Genomic DNA, 16,760 nt, shown 5'->3' on the forward strand with positions numbered 1-16,760 from the left:
TAGTGCAAAACCAAGAATGTTCTTTTTCTTTTACCAGGTAATAATTTCCCTCCAATGGCAGACAAGGTAAAGAGGCAAGCAGCCAGATCCTATCAACTGCCAAATCGTATTGTCCAAAAGCATTCAACACAGAGATGAAAATGCACTTTACACAAGGCAAGGGAACAAGCCGATCTCCGAAAGCTGGAAACTTTCGACTTCAATTGTTCAGGATGCAAGACAAGATTTCCTTGGCTGGGCTGAGTCGTCTCTCTGCGCTATACTTCGTGCTGCGCCGATATCCATTTTGCCTACGAATTCGCAGCAAAAGAGGCCAGACGTTTGGTAAGATTTTGAGAGGAAAAAAGAGCAAGAAAGCACCGAAACCTCATTATGGCAGCCTTACTTCTTTTCCACTATTGCTTTCCTTCGAAGATCTTCCGCAAGATTATGAAGCCTTTTGACAAAAAAATGCTTACTCCGAATGGCCTCTACGCCTTCCTTGAATGCACATATCTTCTGTAGTAGCTCAGCTGCGATGAAGTATCCTTCCTCCTTGTGCCTGAAATGCCATAGAAAGGCATAAAACAGGAAAATGCCCAACATCATGAACAAGAAGAAAGCTTTACCAACCCAGCGAGTACCTTCAGGCTACGTAATAAACAATCAAGCGAACTGGAGACTTGGCCCCAGTCAGTTGCATGCATGGCCTAAGCGAACATAGGCCTGTAGCCTACAAGAACCCCAAACCCTTGAAGAGACAAATTGGCTCAAGTTGAAAAGAAAAACTTTGACATCTGGATCTTATGGCCTATGCTGTTAAAAAGAGTGGAAATTCTTTTAAAAGGAAAGACAACAAGGATAACACGGAGTAAACAAGCACCTTTCTATGCGCAGTTGGATATACCCCAAAGAGAATCGTCTTTTCGTTCAATGAAACTAAGGGTAGACATTTTGGGTCACGCATTTAGGAGCAGACAGTCATTTTGAGGCACGGCCTATCCCTCTCTTTGATCCTCCAGTCACCACTATGCCCTATAAATAAAGACAAAGCCATGGAAGAAACTCCAGGATATACAAAGTGGCACATTTGAGACTTGATCCACAATATTCATTTGAACACCTTTCATAATGCGTGCACCGAGTCAATTGGTGGGACAGCCCAGGTGAACCAAACCAGTGCTATGCTTCATCACAGCACATGATCAAGAGAGATAGCTACTCGGTTTATTTGGTCCTAGTAATTCGGCTACCAATCAAACTGCAGATGTCTCGAGCATAAAATCTATATGTGCTAGTGATTCTTTCGACCAAAATACTAACCATAACAGCTCCTCTAAAACTATCTTTAGGAGCCCATTCGTTCTGATCAGCACTTGTACGATATGTGGGTAGCGAGCAAGGTTCCTAAGAGTAGACAAGGCACGCGTCAACACCTCCACATACGGAACACTGCGATTGCCAATCTGGAAGACTAGTAACAAAGTCTCAACTGCGCCTGTTTCAGCCAGTGTCTCGCAGCATTTTTGAGAAAGATGAGTTGCCATATCTGTGAACATCAGAATGTTTTGAAGGACGTTACTCAAGTCCAAGGATTTTACAAATTGTGGATAACATGGATATGGTCCATAAAATACAGTGTGCATGTGCGTAATAAGTGCATGGGCTTTGCCAGGTGCAATATCGACAAGAGAAAAATATTTATGGAAGGTGCAAGGGAGCTCACCTAAAGTTTCACAGGTATGAAGAATGCCAGTAACCTTTCTCGAGTTCAGTAATGCAGCAAGCGTATGATGTGCATCAATAAGGCGATTCATGAGGCGCATCCCGTCATCTATATTGGCTGCAGATTTTTGCATGCGAACCCGCAGATCCAACAATTGGTCTCTTGATTCTAGGTGTAGTTTCCTTCTTGCCAAGTGACCCCTCCAATAAGACTGCCAACATGTCGAGAACAGCCAAAGCATGCCAATTGATAAGGAAGCATTTTGTAAATTAGAAGTTCATCTTTCAAACGAGCGCTTTTTATTCACCCGGTTTCCATGTAAAAAGCCAATATGTCAACAAAAAGAAGCACGAAGTAGCAATTGGATGTGAAAAGTATAAACGGATTTATGTAGCATAAATAAGAGGGAGCTAGGAACATGTCGTTGCAGCCAATCATGCAGAAAGTGCACAAGCAGTGTGGTCGAATGGAACCCATCATCTGATTAAAGGATAAAATAACCAAATGCAAGAAGTGGGGGCTTTGTGATGTGCGCAGGAAGCTTGCGTTGTGATTTACGTGAACCACTCGTGTGGGACAATGTATCACATATAATGACATTAAGATTATAAGACTGTTTGCATACTTATCCTCTATGCAGTTTAAATAGTATACAAACTCTCAAGCAATAATGCGTAAACAAAGTAATAAAATGCACAAGGCCATGGAAGAAGAAGAGGAAGTGAAAGAAATACTTGGATGGTAATAATACAAAGCTTGGCCTTTTCCACAAGTCGCCTCGCAATCCACCTACGAATATATGACTGAATCAGAATTGCCGACCTTTCTCTTTGTTTCCATAATAAAATATTCTTCCACCGTCTCTGCAGATAAGAAGACCACATTCTTCAGAAGATGTCTTTTAACACGACTAGTTTTACAGAGGTATTCTCGATATCAACTTCGAGAAACAGATACGCAGCAGACCACAAAAAATACACCCACTTGGATGACAATGGCGCAGGACTTCGTTTTCGTCACATTCCGACGAGCAATCCACGCACGAATATGGGCTTGAATTGTAATAGCCAATTGTTCTGGTAAACTGGGGGCCAAACGTTTTCGCCACCATCTCTGCATTTTAAAGAATATGAATCTCTGTTAAAAATTGAAGCAAGGCCGTCAAAATTTTTACCATTTTTTCTTATCCATAAAACAAGATGCTTATTTTTTATGACAGCTGACTAGTTTCATTTAAAATTTGAAACGTACACCCGTGTACAACTCAATAATGCCAGAGAAATTAGGTGGAGATGCACCTACTTGTATTGTAACGACGCTTCTGAGCTGATTTTGTGGAAGTTTAAATTCTTCATTTCCCCGACAGCCACCATCTGCATGCATTTGAAACTTCTGTCTCAAATTAACTGCTATAGTTACAAATGACTTGAAAATCGATAGCCAAGGAGGCTTGACTAACTATTTTAACCATACCGAACACTTCTCCCTCGGATATGGCTCTCCTGATATGTCTCTGGATTGCAACTGCAGCAACATTGTAACTATTGAAGTATTGCTGACATAAGAATGTCCTAACCCGACTCTGAATTTTGACGGCGGCAACTTGCTGGTGCTGAAAGTTCTTTCTGGTTAACCAACCACGCCAAGAACTTTGGATTCTGGTAGCTGCAGTATGCTGCACGGACATGAAATTGCTTTTCTTCCATCTTCTCCAAGCCAGCTGAATCTTAACCGCTGCATCTACTGGATCTTTTGAAAACTCCATCCCAGCGATAACTGACAAATGGTTCTGCTGTTGACCAGCAATATCAGCACATCGACGTCTCTCAGCCCTTCCACGGATGCAAGCTTGGATGATAGTCACAGCGAAGACGAACTTTTGAGGGTAATCAGATTCGGCAGACGGTATGCATTTCAGATTGCATCTGCTGGTAATCCACAGCCGCACAGACCTCTGTATAACTGACACTGCTCTTTTCTTTCTTAAGAAGCTCCTTCTCTCAATTATATATCTGAAATACCTCTCAAACATTGGGGAGCTCCTCTTTCCTGTTCATTGATCGGAGGGCACAAATGTTCATGAAAAAGAAGATATAAGGCTTACATAAAAGTTGCCTGTTTAAAGGCGGCAAGTATCATGTTACCAACCAGGTGTTTGTTCTAGTACGAAGGATCCAAGTTCAGATGTATAGCTAAATCTTTTGCTAACCAGCCAAGCACGAACGGCTGCCTGCAGAAGAACTGTTGCCGCCCTAACCTTCAAAAACTCCCGCCGTTCCGCGAAGCACCTTAAATATGTCCTGATGACTTGTCTAGCTCCCTCTGCACTTAGTGAGGTAGTCAATCAAGATAGACGAACTAGAACTGTGTTTCCATCTGATACTAGTATTAACATAAGGAAAGACTATGCCAATGGATGTCTCAAACTTCATACTTAATTTTCTTTTGATTTGCATTTGCATGCTAGGACTTCTCATTCTCATACGTAGTTTCTCCAACGGAGGAAAAAAAGAAACAAAAGAGTTGAATGTTTCTTCTTAGTAGAAATAGCACAATCAACCTAGCAAATTTAATGAAACATATGGCTCAATATGTACCACATTGATTTAAAATGTTTGCCAAAGGTCACAATGCACTAACTAAAATTCCGAAGCTCAGGACATCGGGAAACTCAGGTAGTTGTTACCCGTTATGAGCTAGCAGTGAAAATAGGCATGTGCATGAACGCGCACTCACCAATATTATAAAAGACAATGATACAAAACAAGCACAATTCATTTCGTCGGGATGTAAAACTAATGTGATTCATGCCTCTTCAATTACTATTTCCAGCTCTGACCTTAGAACTTGCTTTCCATTATGATTAGTTGATTATCAAACTGATGTAATCACGGGCAGAAGCCCACGCAAGTCATGGGTCGTCCACAAAGAAGAAAATGAACCGTGAGGATGGAGCATCTGACGTCCACCTTGAGATTCATCTAATTTTTAAACCTCTAGTTCAAATTTGGACATGCGCATTACATCTGATCCACTTAACAAAGTGGTTGCGCATTATTATTTCAATGATTTCTGTAGTTCCTCGCAGTTTAAGATCTTAATTCGTTGTGGTTTCTTTCCGAGCTCAGTCAGAGATAGAATCTCAAACTCAAATCAACAGAAAGACAACATGCTCATTAACCATGAAAAAATTTTGGAATCAGACTCAGAAATCAGAATAAATGCCGAAAAAACTATAGAATAGTCTTGGCAATAAGGAGAATCAGGGTGCAGATGAAAGCAAATTACAACTACTTGTATATATGTCTGCACTTCTTCACACAAAAAAATACCGACCAACCTTCAGAGGTCCGTGTGTCTTGTCCGCCCCTGCTTTTCGAGTTTTTCCAAACTTTGATATGCATATCATCACTTGAACAAGCAACGGACATATCCTTATTGTTAGACATTGCTCCTGGAGGTTTAAGTTTTGAAGCAAAAGGACTCCCTCCTAAAGCTCGTTGAAGATTCACTTGATCCTGTGAGGATAAAACCTACTGAGACCAAATAATGACGGCCAAAAAGGGGGGAAGAGGGTCATAGAATTACCATTTTTTTCCTGCCAATCAGTAGGCACGACACAAGTATTGCTAGAACAACCACACTCCGCTCATTACAAGAAAGGTCTTGGTCCAAAATATCAGTGTGTTCCAGAACCTGTGCATTTTATAGAATTATGCAACTGCTTTTTGTCAAATTGCAGTAGATATCACCGCTAAAATAGGAAAACGACCTACCTCAGGAAATTTGCCTATCGTTGCGTTCACTCTTTGGACATAGTCAAAATTTTGCAGGGCATCATCACAATATGGAACAAGTGAAGTGTTACCCTCCTGGACGTCCTGAATGTTAGAGCATAAGATAATCAGATTTTGGGAGCCCCAACGGCAAACAAATCAAATTGGTGATCATAGTTCTTGGTACTCTTATGGCTTCTAGCTTGAAAATTGGAGGTTTTAGATGCAATAATTAGGTCAAAGGTAATTACCGTAGAATTTCTGTGATGCATAGCTGTGAAGTAGTAATCGATCATACAAACTAATGCTTTTCCATCAACCAGAGAAGCATAATTATACACCTTCAAGTCATAGCCCTCACAGATTACCTGCGGAAAGTTTCAAATGCTCAAGAGTTGTACCGCCACATTCTATTCAACTAGATTCAGCATGTAATAACTCTAAGAAAGAGAACCACTAGAGCCAACTAAAAATAAGCCCAATTTTTTAGCAATAGCATCAAAAGCTAACAGAAATCCTCAGAAATAACTCGCTGCTTGACTAGAAGTTAGAACTATGTATTTATTGGCTTAATTCAGCCAAGAATTGTTTTTTCTTTCAGCTGAGTCTTCCTGCAGACAAAGCTACGGGAGACATACTCCCAATGATTTCTTTTCCAAACAATTGAATAAAAGAATTTTTAACCTGGCATCACCAACCTAGCAGAATCAAGTCTGTAAGTTCATAGATAAACAAAGTAATGGTGGTGAATAGAATTTTTCAGGATCCAGTATCCACTAGATCTATCATACAGTTTCTTTGAGCAGAACTGGCATGCGTTCATAAAGAATGACCAATCAATTGTAGCCAAAACGAGAAGCAAAAACTAAAAACTCCTGTCAGAACTGGGGGAAAGAAATTTTTAAACCCAGGCTTGAGTATACGAAATTATGAATGTTACGGTAACAGCATAAGGAATTATGTCTAGCTATCCAGGAACATAATCTTAATCGTTGTTTCAGTCAGACAGGTAAACTCGGAGGTACTCAAAGGATTGGCAGAAGTCATGCTCAAGAGAATAAGCACGATTCAAAAGCTTTTACAATTAGAAAAGGAAGAAATGATTTAAAGAAGAAAGCAACGCCTCTGAAATTTTTCCTGGTCTGCTAAGATATATTGCTCCAAAGAAAGCCTGCTTTGAATATGATTCAACTTAAGCAGATTAAGCACAAAATTTCAAGCCTGATGAAAATGTAGAAGAAGGAAACCATCCTCTTTATTAATGAGTAACTTTTGATAACATATATCTGATCTTTTGCAGCCTTAAAGATAAAGTCTATCACAACCTTCAATTGTAATATTTGCACGCAAGATTCTCACATCTACTAAAAGACAAATTTAAAACAAAAGATTTTTTTGTACGAAAATTTGGCCAATCATAAAAAGATTTAGTAGCAATACCTGAATCCATGCCAGAACCATATCTAGGTGTGGCATAATCTTACCATCTGAGATCACCTATAAAGAAAGAGAAAGAGAAGAAGAACGCTGAGGTCAAAAATAAAAATGGCTTTCACAAAACAGACAGCTCTATTTGCAGAAGCTGACATCAAGAATATCATACCATACGTGATTTATTTAGTTTAGACAGCTCTTCAAGCAAACCATCTTTGGGGACTAACAAAGGCAGCTGCGAGATAAGAAGTAACGTCAGAATAAAAACTGAAAATAAAACATAACTTTTTTACTCCAGAAATAAAATTCAATTGATTTCACCCTAGAACGACCAGCCCAATCATCAGCTAATACAGACGACAACATCGATAAAGATATCAGAGGTTACGGGCAAATGAAATTGGCAGTATAGAATGCTATTGCATTATTAATGGCCACAACTTTGAGCGAACAGGTTCTCTATCCATGTAAGTATCAGTTATTAAAGAACTAAAAGTCATTCTGAATCTTGAGTAGATCTAAAACTTAGTGTGCAACAGACTATAGAAATGGTTCTCTTCAATCATAAGGAGATAAAAGAAGAAAGCTTTAAATAAGTGAAGCAACGATCCTTCTACACGCATCATATGAAGCAATCTCCCCACGGAAGAGACCCCTAACGTGGTGAACACATGACCTTCTAATCCAAAAGCGAGCATCTTTATGCTTAGGCATGTAGTCAAAAGTGTGAGGCAGCCCTAGGTGATGAACCCGTAGAAAGGACTAGGCAACACCTAGACAAGGGCCTAGGCACAGAAAAACAGTAAATAGAGGGGTTCGTTGGGGGAGGAGCTTTCTGGAGACATTTTTTTAAACTGGGATCCTAGGTACTACTGCCTAGTAGAAAAGGTGGCCACACTGGGCCTAAGTGAGCCGGGCAGGACCTGGCGTGCTTTTGACAACATAGATGCTTGAGGCACAAAGTTTCCTCCACAACTCATAAAAGTATTCTTATATGTTTTTACATTTATTTGTAATGTTTTAATTAATGTGCCACAACTGTTGAAAATATGAAACAGAGACGTAACCTTAGGACAACGGAATGGTCAAGTATCATTGAATCACGTGTATGTAGCTTCCATGGAATTAGTTAACTAGCAAGTAGTTTGCAAATATCGACACTAAATGGTTGTCCGTGCCCGCAAGTCGGCAAAACTAAAACAATGACTAAATAAGTCAGAACACATTACTATAAATTTTTTCCACAAACCTCTCATCCAGGAGTTGTTCGTGAAACAAGCAGATATCTTCCAATATCTATCTTTTCATATTTTATTCTTCTTAGTACAGTGTTTTGAGCTAGTAGCAGCATGATCCATCACTAACATTTGATCTAGCCATCTAGTGGATCATGCAGATTCATAGCCCTCTTGAAGCATCTTCCTTGAGTACTCGGTTGCTCTCTAACAATAATTTCAAGATCAGGTTGGGCAAGAACGGATCAGTTTAGCTACCAAGACAAGATAAGCCTTAAACCTTAATTCCTACTTGCTCAACTTACTTATTTTGTGCTGAATTATCAGCTTTCAGGAGCGTTTTTTTTTTTTAAATAGGATCACCATTCGGATCACATTAGTGCTGCCAAACTTCTATTTACCTAATACCAACACGTGTGGTAGCGAGAAGCAAACATGGTTCCTCTATACTCGCTCCTGTGTTATGTAGGGAATTTAAAAACTTGCATCAGCTATGCAGCTGAAAAGCTCAAAGCTTTCAGAATATTAGTGAGCGATCGGTTGATATCTATATGTCATCCAACAGATTCATAAAAAAAAAAATTAGAGACAGTAAGGAGAAAAGGTTTTGACAAAAAATTTTAAACTGAGATGAAATCGTAACATGTTGAAGGCATGAAAAACGTCGGACATGGTCCCATGGAAAAAGAGAATTTATGCGAGAGTCAATTTTCTGAAAACAAACCTGTAGATGGATAAAAATGTTCCACAATAGTGCTAGAACCAGTACTTTATCCCCACCAACAATATCTTCAGCAGTAACAAGGTCACCATCATCATCAAGAAATGGAACCCCCGCCTGCTTAAGATACTGCATAGCCACATTACAATTCTGCAGCTTCTTCTTCCTATTCTCAGAAGGAACCATGATTTTCTGGCATGAACAGAAATGACCAAAATCAATAACAAAACGCAACTTTTGACAGATCCTGAGGAATTCGTACTAATTGGACACATCTATGTGATGGAAAATTACCGCAAGGATAGAGGCATCATGTTGCAAAAGTTGAACAACTCTACAGAGTCGCAGACCATCACCAAGATCATTGACTAAATTAGCCACAACAAAATCATACTCGGCCAGCGGAGGCTGCGAACGACAAGAAACCAAATGCCCAAAATCTATGTCACAAGTAGGAAAGAGGAGAATATATGATATATAAGCATGCAACATGCAAACAAGCACTTCAGTTCATGTGCATGGACAGGAAATGTTAGTGGGTTTGATAGTCCAAACTCCAAAGGAATCTCCATCATGTTCCCAAGAAACCAATCGTCCTACTAAAGAATCAGCCTTTGCCCAATTAGTACCTGTTGGTAGGAAACTTTGTAGCCAAGAGTTGCAAGGCGCGAAATCAAGTCGCCTTCTCCGTGCATTAGTTCCATCAGAAAATCTGATTATCAAAGGTGCGAAGCGCAAATTTAATTTTTAGATTTTTGCATGATATGAGACGTGCGACTAATGGTCTGACAATGAACCCCAGCTAGAAACTTACCAAGAATAACTTGTCTGCTAGATTTAATTGAAGATCCTTTTCGAAACAACAATGGCGAACCTCCATCAAGTCCATCAATTCCGTATCTCAAAGGAAGGGAGCTTTCGCATTTTGCCTTGTCGAGGCAAAGAACAAAAAGCAAAAATCTCTTCAATATTACACTCCCAAGTGCTTCATAATAACCAGGTCTGTAATTTCCCTCAACCGACCTGCAAGCAACAGCATTAGAAATAAAATGCATAAAAAACAAACTAATCTGTGGAGACAAAAAGGCATATTAAGAGCTTTACTTGTTGTAAGCATACGACTTTGCGAGACCTGCATGAGAAAAGAATTGTTTTTCGACAATCATCCTTACAAACAATTCCTCTTCAAAATCATCTGCATTTTTTTCAGTCGTCAGATCAGCAGGTAAGATGGAATCTCCACCGAAGACGATATGGAGACCAATGCGTAGCCACGTCGGATTATAACACATTAGCACCTTAATGGATTTTTCCCTCATCGCCACATCTGATACCACAGGACAATGGGCCTTCATTTTCAATCTACCCTCGTCTATAGTCTGCTCAGATGAATACCGAATTCTAATATATAAATAACTAAGACCATGAAAATAATGCTAATTCAAGCTACCAAATGGAACCAAAAACACCAACTAATTTCTCAAATAAAAAATGGCATATAGACCACGAGTATGACAAAGCATTACTCATCTACAATTGTCCTGATCAATGATGAAGTCGAATTACAGACCTTAGAAACGTGAGACATCATAAGCAGCACATCCTTGCGACCCTCAGCAGATATGTACAAGCTCAACCTGTCCTTCAAATCCTCTAAGCTACACACGTCCTTCAGCGAGACCCTAAGCACTGCCGCAGCCGTCCATTCAGCTTCTCTTGAAGCAGCGCCAGAACCAGATCCTGCCGGCCTATTCTTTAGCCGCTTGGGATTTCTCCAACCGCCACCAATCTCGAATTTCTCGCCCGGCAAGCTATCTCGCTTACCATTCCCCCCCAACATTGCCTGATCTGGACAATCAGCAACCCTTCCATTAAAGACCTCGGTGTCGCACCCACAAGACCCAGGGTCTCGGAAGAGGAAATTCAACCAGATTGCGAGGGAACGCTCAAGCGAGTTCAGGGACTTCTCCTTTTTTATCTGCACCTTGTGCGAGGAAAACGATTGCTCGACTTCGAAGGCCCGGAGGCGGCGGGCGGCCTTCTTGCGAGAAAGCGAGGACGGAGGGCACCGGCGGGTGGACGAGGGACCGGTGGCAGTAGCTGGTGTCTGCTTGGAGGCGGTAAAAAATATGGAGTACGGGGAAGAAGGGAGAGATACGGGGCGGTTTCTGGGCGTACACTGCGCTTTGAAGTTAGAGATATCCCTCAAGAGGGAGGAAGAAGAAGAGGGAGGAGGTGCGTGGGGGGAAGTCAAGGAGAATTGGAGACTATGATGCCTTTCTTCCTCCATTTGCCGTCTGTGCAGCTGCTTCCGAGTTACCTACCGGACCGGCGACAGCGTGAACCGAGAACGATGAGAACAGATTTCTCTGATGACCGGAGAAACAGAAAACGGAGAAATAAGAAGAAAAACTAGACGTTTCGTTTCCGGATTCGTTTAATTTGAATGCGCGTTCAGGGGAAGCCGGAAGGCGGGAACTTTTGAATGGCGACGCGGGCGTAAGTGAATCGGGTCGCGTAAGATAGGATCTATAAAATAATTAAATAAGTTTAAGGTAAATGTCAATTAATTAAAAAATAAATAAATAATAACTGAGAAATGGTTTTCCTTCAAATATTTTTTTTTTTTTACAAAATAAGTCCCAGATCCCTCTAAATGGAGAAAGGTAAGATCAATAGATCTGGATCTAGACTGACTCAAATCCAGTTACATTGTATATGGGTTGTAATTCATAGATCTTTATATGATGGATGTAAACTAAGGTCCAAAAATTTTGGAATATACTATAAATTAACTTGCTAGTCACCTTGAATCGGGTCTGAATCCATTCCGCTTTGTGTCAAGTTTTGACCCGAAAGCGCTCTTAAGAAATGTGGATTTAATTCAATATTTTTTGAACGGGTCTTCGAGTTTGGACCGACACGGCAAAAAATGGCCATAATCTCATTTTATATTCACTTATATTGGATTCAGATCAAGCTGGAATGCTTTAAATAGCTTGTTTTAATTTCTCAAAGTCGATCGTTTAAATGTGAGCTATGTTGTTGACTTAATAGGAATTTGCATTTGAGTTAAAAAAAAATATATATGTCTTTTTTGCATAAATCAAACATTCCCATTATAGTGTTGAACATGAGATTCATTATCTGGCAAGTTGCACATGAAGCAAAGATCAACGTGTACTTGGGAGCATAAATGTGAGGATTTTATGTTTGATGTTTGCAATGAGGATGGCATGAGATATCATGTCTCAAAGATGAGGTCCCTTAGTCATCTCTCTCAAAGCACCCTTTGAGATTAAATGTCTCAACCTCGTATTCTTGAGACAATTCACTCACCAATTCAAACAGACCATTGGTCTCAGACCAAATACTCTAAACTGATCAAAACTAGGGGTGTCATTTAAATCCAAACTTCCCAGTGATACAATAGTGTAAAAAATTAACTGTTCATCTAACGGTCAAATATATGGGATGGAGAGGAGAGGGCAATGGCATTTCACTTATTTCTTATTATGATCACATTTTGAAAGGTAGACTTGTACTTCTACCTAAGTTGAGATATCAAGTGCATTTAAATGAATGGGTTGTTGGCATTAATTTGACGCATCAACCAATTTCTTCTTACTTTTATTGCTTAGCTATTAGTTTGTCATCTTCTTCTCTCAAATCTAAAACATCTGCTTCAAATTATGACTTGCTTGATTCTTTCATATAAAAGAATGACAATAAAACACAAGGAATATTTAAGTAATTTATATGAATACTCGAACTAATTATATGTTTTTAAGAATTTCTTATAAATACATGCTCAAGTTTTGGTAGAATAACAAAAACGTATTCAAGTTTAGGCCTCTTTCATTCAACTGCCTAAATCACATAAGAAATAGAGGGTTAGATGAAAGGAATCAAAACTTAAAAGTGTATTTTGTTGTAGAAAATGAAAGAAATCAAAATTTAAACATGTTTTTTTTGTTATTCCATCTAGACGTGAAAATGTATTTGTAAAACTTCTAATACCTTAAAAACCTTTGTTCCATCTTATATGATTTTTTTTTTTAAACGGTAAGTTGGAAACTGAAGTCTCTAGATCATGCCCTCATCAGGCTTTGATGGTTGGAGCTCACGTTCAATTTCAACAATTACTTCTGTATTGGATGATTCCCGTTTTTGAGATGATGCATGTTGTCTGTTTGATAACAATCGGACGTTTTGAACTGCTAGGATGAAATTTGCCTAATAACATTTGGAAAAATAAATAGTACTGAAAAAAGAAATAAAAATGAAATTCTAGAAAAAGGGTGCAACCTCTGCTTGTAGATCAGAAACAATCTTGAGGTTGAATATTTCAACCAGAATTGGTTCACATTTTATTCCCCATCAAGAGTTGAACAAGTTTTGCCGTATTTGTGAAAGAAGAGAAGAACAGCAGCACGAAGGTCTATTTTTCCAGCCATTCTACGTCAGTATCACGCGTTGACTGGTGAGATATTGAGAGAAGGAGGAGATGGGCGGCCGAGATATGATGGCGCCATGCAGTGGGCACGAGCCGTCCACAGGAGCAATTGGCTCTGGGGGCCACACAGCGGCACCAGTTCGACCTGTCCAAGCCGCGGAGCGCGTGTTGGTAGGGAAGAGCAGGTGATGAAAAGGATCTTTAGATCGAGCTCCCAAATCCTCAGATCTCTCTGTATCTCTTTCTCTCGTTTTCAGGTCGTTTCCCTATTTTTTGGGGGTTAGCAACCGGTGGGAGGGAGAAGAGGAAGAGGGCCGAGTACCCAAATTGGAAGATGCACGACTTCTGCTTCACGATTCCTTACGGGATCATCGTGGTGGTTGGGGGTGTCGTCGGCTACGCCAGAAAGGGCAGCATCGTCTCCTTGGCAGGAGGGGCGGGAGCCGGTTTGCTGCTATTGCTCTCCGGTTTCATCAGCCTCAAAGCGTTTGAGAAGCGCAGGAATTCCTTGTTTGCCCTCCTCCTGGAGACCGGTAATAAAAGCAAACGCTTGCTTCCGGAATCATTTTCCCTTTTTACGTTTTTCCTTTTGCTGTTTGATGACTGATAATTCACATGGGGGAAAGCACGGATTTTATGGAGTTGAAGAAGATCTTGATGTTGGTAAAATTTGGTGCACAAGAGGAAGGGATGGTTGAAGGGGATGAGAATTTTACAAGTTTTTTGGGAACATTTGGTTGTTTGTGGTGCTTGATCTGGCTTGAGATGATTCCAGTTTTTCAGTTACTATTCATTTGTGTTGGTTGGTGTTCTAAAAGTGTCGATTTCAACGATCCTTTTATACCAGTTCACTAGTGGTAGCTTTTGTCTTTTCATCAGCAACTATGAGCTCCGATGATAGTGACCGCGAAATCCACTTTAATGGTACCTTTTTGCATTCCCAGATAATGAATGCCTTTGCTTTGCGTTTTTGACATTTTGAATTGATCAGTTCCATGTATAGTTGTGCTCTTGATGCTCATCTTAAGATCTGCAACTTGATGAAACGCTCTGGTTAACAGTTCTTGATCACTTCTTCATGCTTGAGTATCATTCCTAATGCGCTTGTCAATCTATGAAGTCTGTTTACTGTCTCAGGCAACTGTAAATCACTTCCCGGGACCAACTCTTTCAGGCTGTGTGTTGCATCAGTTCTCAAAATTTTCATTTTCTTCCTTCCCGCATTATCTTTTTGTCCTCGAGAAAGACTCTTTTTCTAGGTTTCTGAGGCTTCTGCACTACAGGTGGCTACTAACTTGTAAAGCCGGTTATCCCATCTTGGTTGTTGCAAGTCTAATGAACAAGAACAAGATTTTTATTTTTTATTTTTTATCTTTGAAAACTGTTTATGGTTCCATCGGTGTTAATTATGTTCCTGCACCCTAGTAGCTCTTCGGTAAGTAGTTCACTACTCTAGCTTTTTCCTTGCATACCAAAGGAAGACCAGTGGAGGTCATTGATTACATCTTTTGAGGGCGTATTGGCATCAACTCAGGGTAAACCCAGTTGTATCCGTTGTGGTTACATTTGCCTAGGAATCAACAACATGCTTATCCAAGGTACTGATAGTATTATGTTGCGGAAGAATAGCATGTATTACAACCAACTTGTACGAGCTGATAACATTACAGGTTTTTTTAAGATCCTAGTTGCTTGAGTTATTTTGGTTAAGAAAGTGTTCTGGCTATTCTTTTGATAGAAGTTTTTTAGTATTTCAGAGGACTGGTTGATTAACCTTCATGCCGCTCTAGTGTGCATCCACAAAGGCTTCCCTATGACCTAATCTTGAACGGTACCTTTTGATGAAGAATAACTTTATTAATGTCTAGAACTAAACGCCATGCAGATTTTGGGTTTGTGTCCCTTCTACCCAGAAATTGAGATTGGTCAAGCTTTTCATTCATGAGCCGCCGTGTGGTATAATATTGACCCTTGCATGCCATGCCCTTGTCGGACCTTAGGTTTAGTGAAGGGTGGCCCTTCTCCCATGTGGGTCTAACTCTCTCTAGTTTTTTGCAAAATTGTATTAATGATGGATTGGTCTACTTAAGCAAAGTATAGCCTTAATGGGAGGTACTGAAACCATTTTCCTTTTCTAGAAGTTCTTCATGCTAAGATTTTGGCCCGTATTTATGAGTTATATGTTTCTGTGCATGCGTGTGAGATTGCAAAAGCACTTCCTGTTGAGCATCTATGACGTTAATGATAATTGAAGAAACGAACATTAGTAGTAGCCAACAAAGGAGGAGGAAATGAAGTTAAATAACATGTAGGACTAAAAAAGCATTAGGCTTATGTCTTTTTTTCTGTTGAGACAAATAATTTGGTTAAGCTTCTCTTTCATTTTTTCACCACTAGTTATGTTTTTAACGTCTGCTTTTGATGCAGTATGCTCAGTGGCTTTGGCAGTGGTAATGGGAAGGAGATATCTTGAAACTTCCAAGATAATGCCAGCTGGTTTAGTTGCTGCAATCAGGTTAGTTTATCTAGAGCTGCAAGCTTTACAAAAAAAAGCTAATACGATTTATTTTTCTGATAACTTTAACTGGTCCTTTTCTGCTATTTAATACTACATTTTTGCTTTCTATTTAATGCTGCAGAATAATTAGAAAACGTTTTCTTTTCTAACCCATTTCTGCATGCTTAATATTAGCCTGTATATCAGCATATGTATGTATGTCTCTGACTCTCTTTCATGATTTTGTTTCATGTGCATGTGCATTTTCCTCTATTATGATCTTCATTTTATTGAAGTCGAGCTGATTGTTTGTTACCTGTCTGCAGTGCCTTGATGACGATTTTCTATCTGTACAAGATTGTGGGAGGCGGCAATCATATTTCATCAAAAGCCGAGTGATTTTCACTTCACTTTATTCCAATATCACCTGTTGTTTCTCTGTGGACATTTTGTACAACTTATATTTCCTTGTTTGGTTGCTAAGAAAACGTGAAATTCATTCACCAAAACAGCTTTTCGAGTTTTTAGAAGGGGGTGCAACCATTTGAACAGAAAATTTCGATTTAGTAATTCGACACGGCCACATCTCATGCAATATGTAAATTGATCTTCTTCTTAGATTCCAAATCCTTTACAACAGAAATGCGCATCCTCTATCAGCTTTCAGAGCAAGAAGTAGATGGAACGGCCACCTCCTTTATCAAGAACGCCCCTTTAGCTTTTCGTCTTATTTGTAAAGTTTGAAATGGGCAGGGAGACGTTGAGGTCATTATCTTTATTAAAATTCATACATCAATCCCAATGAATTACTAAACAATCTTAACTCTAACTTGGACGAGACATGTTACTTCTCGATGCTTGCCAGTCTTTAAGAATTTCTACTGTTCTCTCTATCTCTCTTCTCCATCCACCTAGTGAACATCGTGGGCATGGTAA

At 39.7% G+C, this 16,760-nt stretch overlaps 2 protein-coding genes across 2 annotated transcripts; one reads left to right on the forward strand and one right to left on the reverse strand.

The window, feature by feature from the left end:
* LOC116263886 (uncharacterized) lies at positions 1-11,280 on the reverse strand. The gene is made up of 21 exons (XM_031643700.2): positions 10,442-11,280; positions 9,976-10,250; positions 9,686-9,894; positions 9,501-9,583; positions 9,166-9,279; positions 8,875-9,063; positions 7,085-7,150; positions 6,922-6,978; positions 5,733-5,849; positions 5,482-5,586; positions 5,294-5,401; positions 5,046-5,223; positions 3,854-4,027; positions 3,179-3,754; positions 3,008-3,078; positions 2,690-2,818; positions 2,440-2,568; positions 1,706-1,916; positions 1,303-1,528; positions 386-541; positions 1-290 (listed from the first exon to the last, which is right to left on the reverse strand). The coding sequence occupies exons 1-21, from the start codon at positions 11,159-11,161 to the stop codon at positions 200-202; spliced, it is 3,984 nt and encodes a 1,327-aa protein (XP_031499560.1). The 5' UTR covers positions 11,162-11,280; the 3' UTR covers positions 1-199.
* A 2,135-nt stretch (positions 11,281-13,415) lies between these two features.
* On the forward strand, positions 13,416-16,427 carry LOC116263965 (protein FATTY ACID EXPORT 5-like). Its single transcript, XM_031643816.2, has 3 exons — positions 13,416-13,860; positions 15,755-15,842; positions 16,151-16,427. Exons 1-3 carry the CDS (start codon positions 13,662-13,664, stop codon positions 16,221-16,223), a joined length of 360 nt encoding a protein of 119 aa, XP_031499676.1. The 5' UTR covers positions 13,416-13,661; the 3' UTR covers positions 16,224-16,427.
* Positions 16,428-16,760: the final 333 nt, after the last annotated feature.

The sequence above is a fragment of the Nymphaea colorata genome, chromosome 11 (genome assembly GCF_008831285.2).
Source record: "Nymphaea colorata isolate Beijing-Zhang1983 chromosome 11, ASM883128v2, whole genome shotgun sequence".
Lineage (NCBI taxonomy): Eukaryota > Viridiplantae > Streptophyta > Magnoliopsida > Nymphaeales > Nymphaeaceae > Nymphaea > Nymphaea colorata.

Excerpts from the sequence above, each read along its gene's own strand:
- LOC116263886 (XM_031643700.2), bottom strand. The coding sequence starts at position 11,161 with ATGGAGGAAGAAAGGCATCATAGTCTCCAATTCTCCTTGACTTCCCCC. Across the intron at positions 7,151-8,874 it reads ACATTTTTATCCATCTACAG|CTGCCTTTGTTAGTCCCCAA; the intron begins GTTTGTTTTCAG and ends CTTATCTCGCAG. Across the intron at positions 2,819-3,007 it reads GAAGCGTCGTTACAATACAA|AGATGGTGGCGAAAACGTTT; the intron begins GTAGGTGCATCT and ends TTTAAAATGCAG.
- LOC116263965 (XM_031643816.2), top strand. The coding sequence starts at position 13,662 with ATGCACGACTTCTGCTTCACGATTCCTTACGGGATCATCGTGGTGGTT. Across the intron at positions 13,861-15,754 it reads TGCCCTCCTCCTGGAGACCG|TATGCTCAGTGGCTTTGGCA; the intron begins GTAATAAAAGCA and ends CTTTTGATGCAG. Across the intron at positions 15,843-16,150 it reads GGTTTAGTTGCTGCAATCAG|TGCCTTGATGACGATTTTCT; the intron begins GTTAGTTTATCT and ends ACCTGTCTGCAG.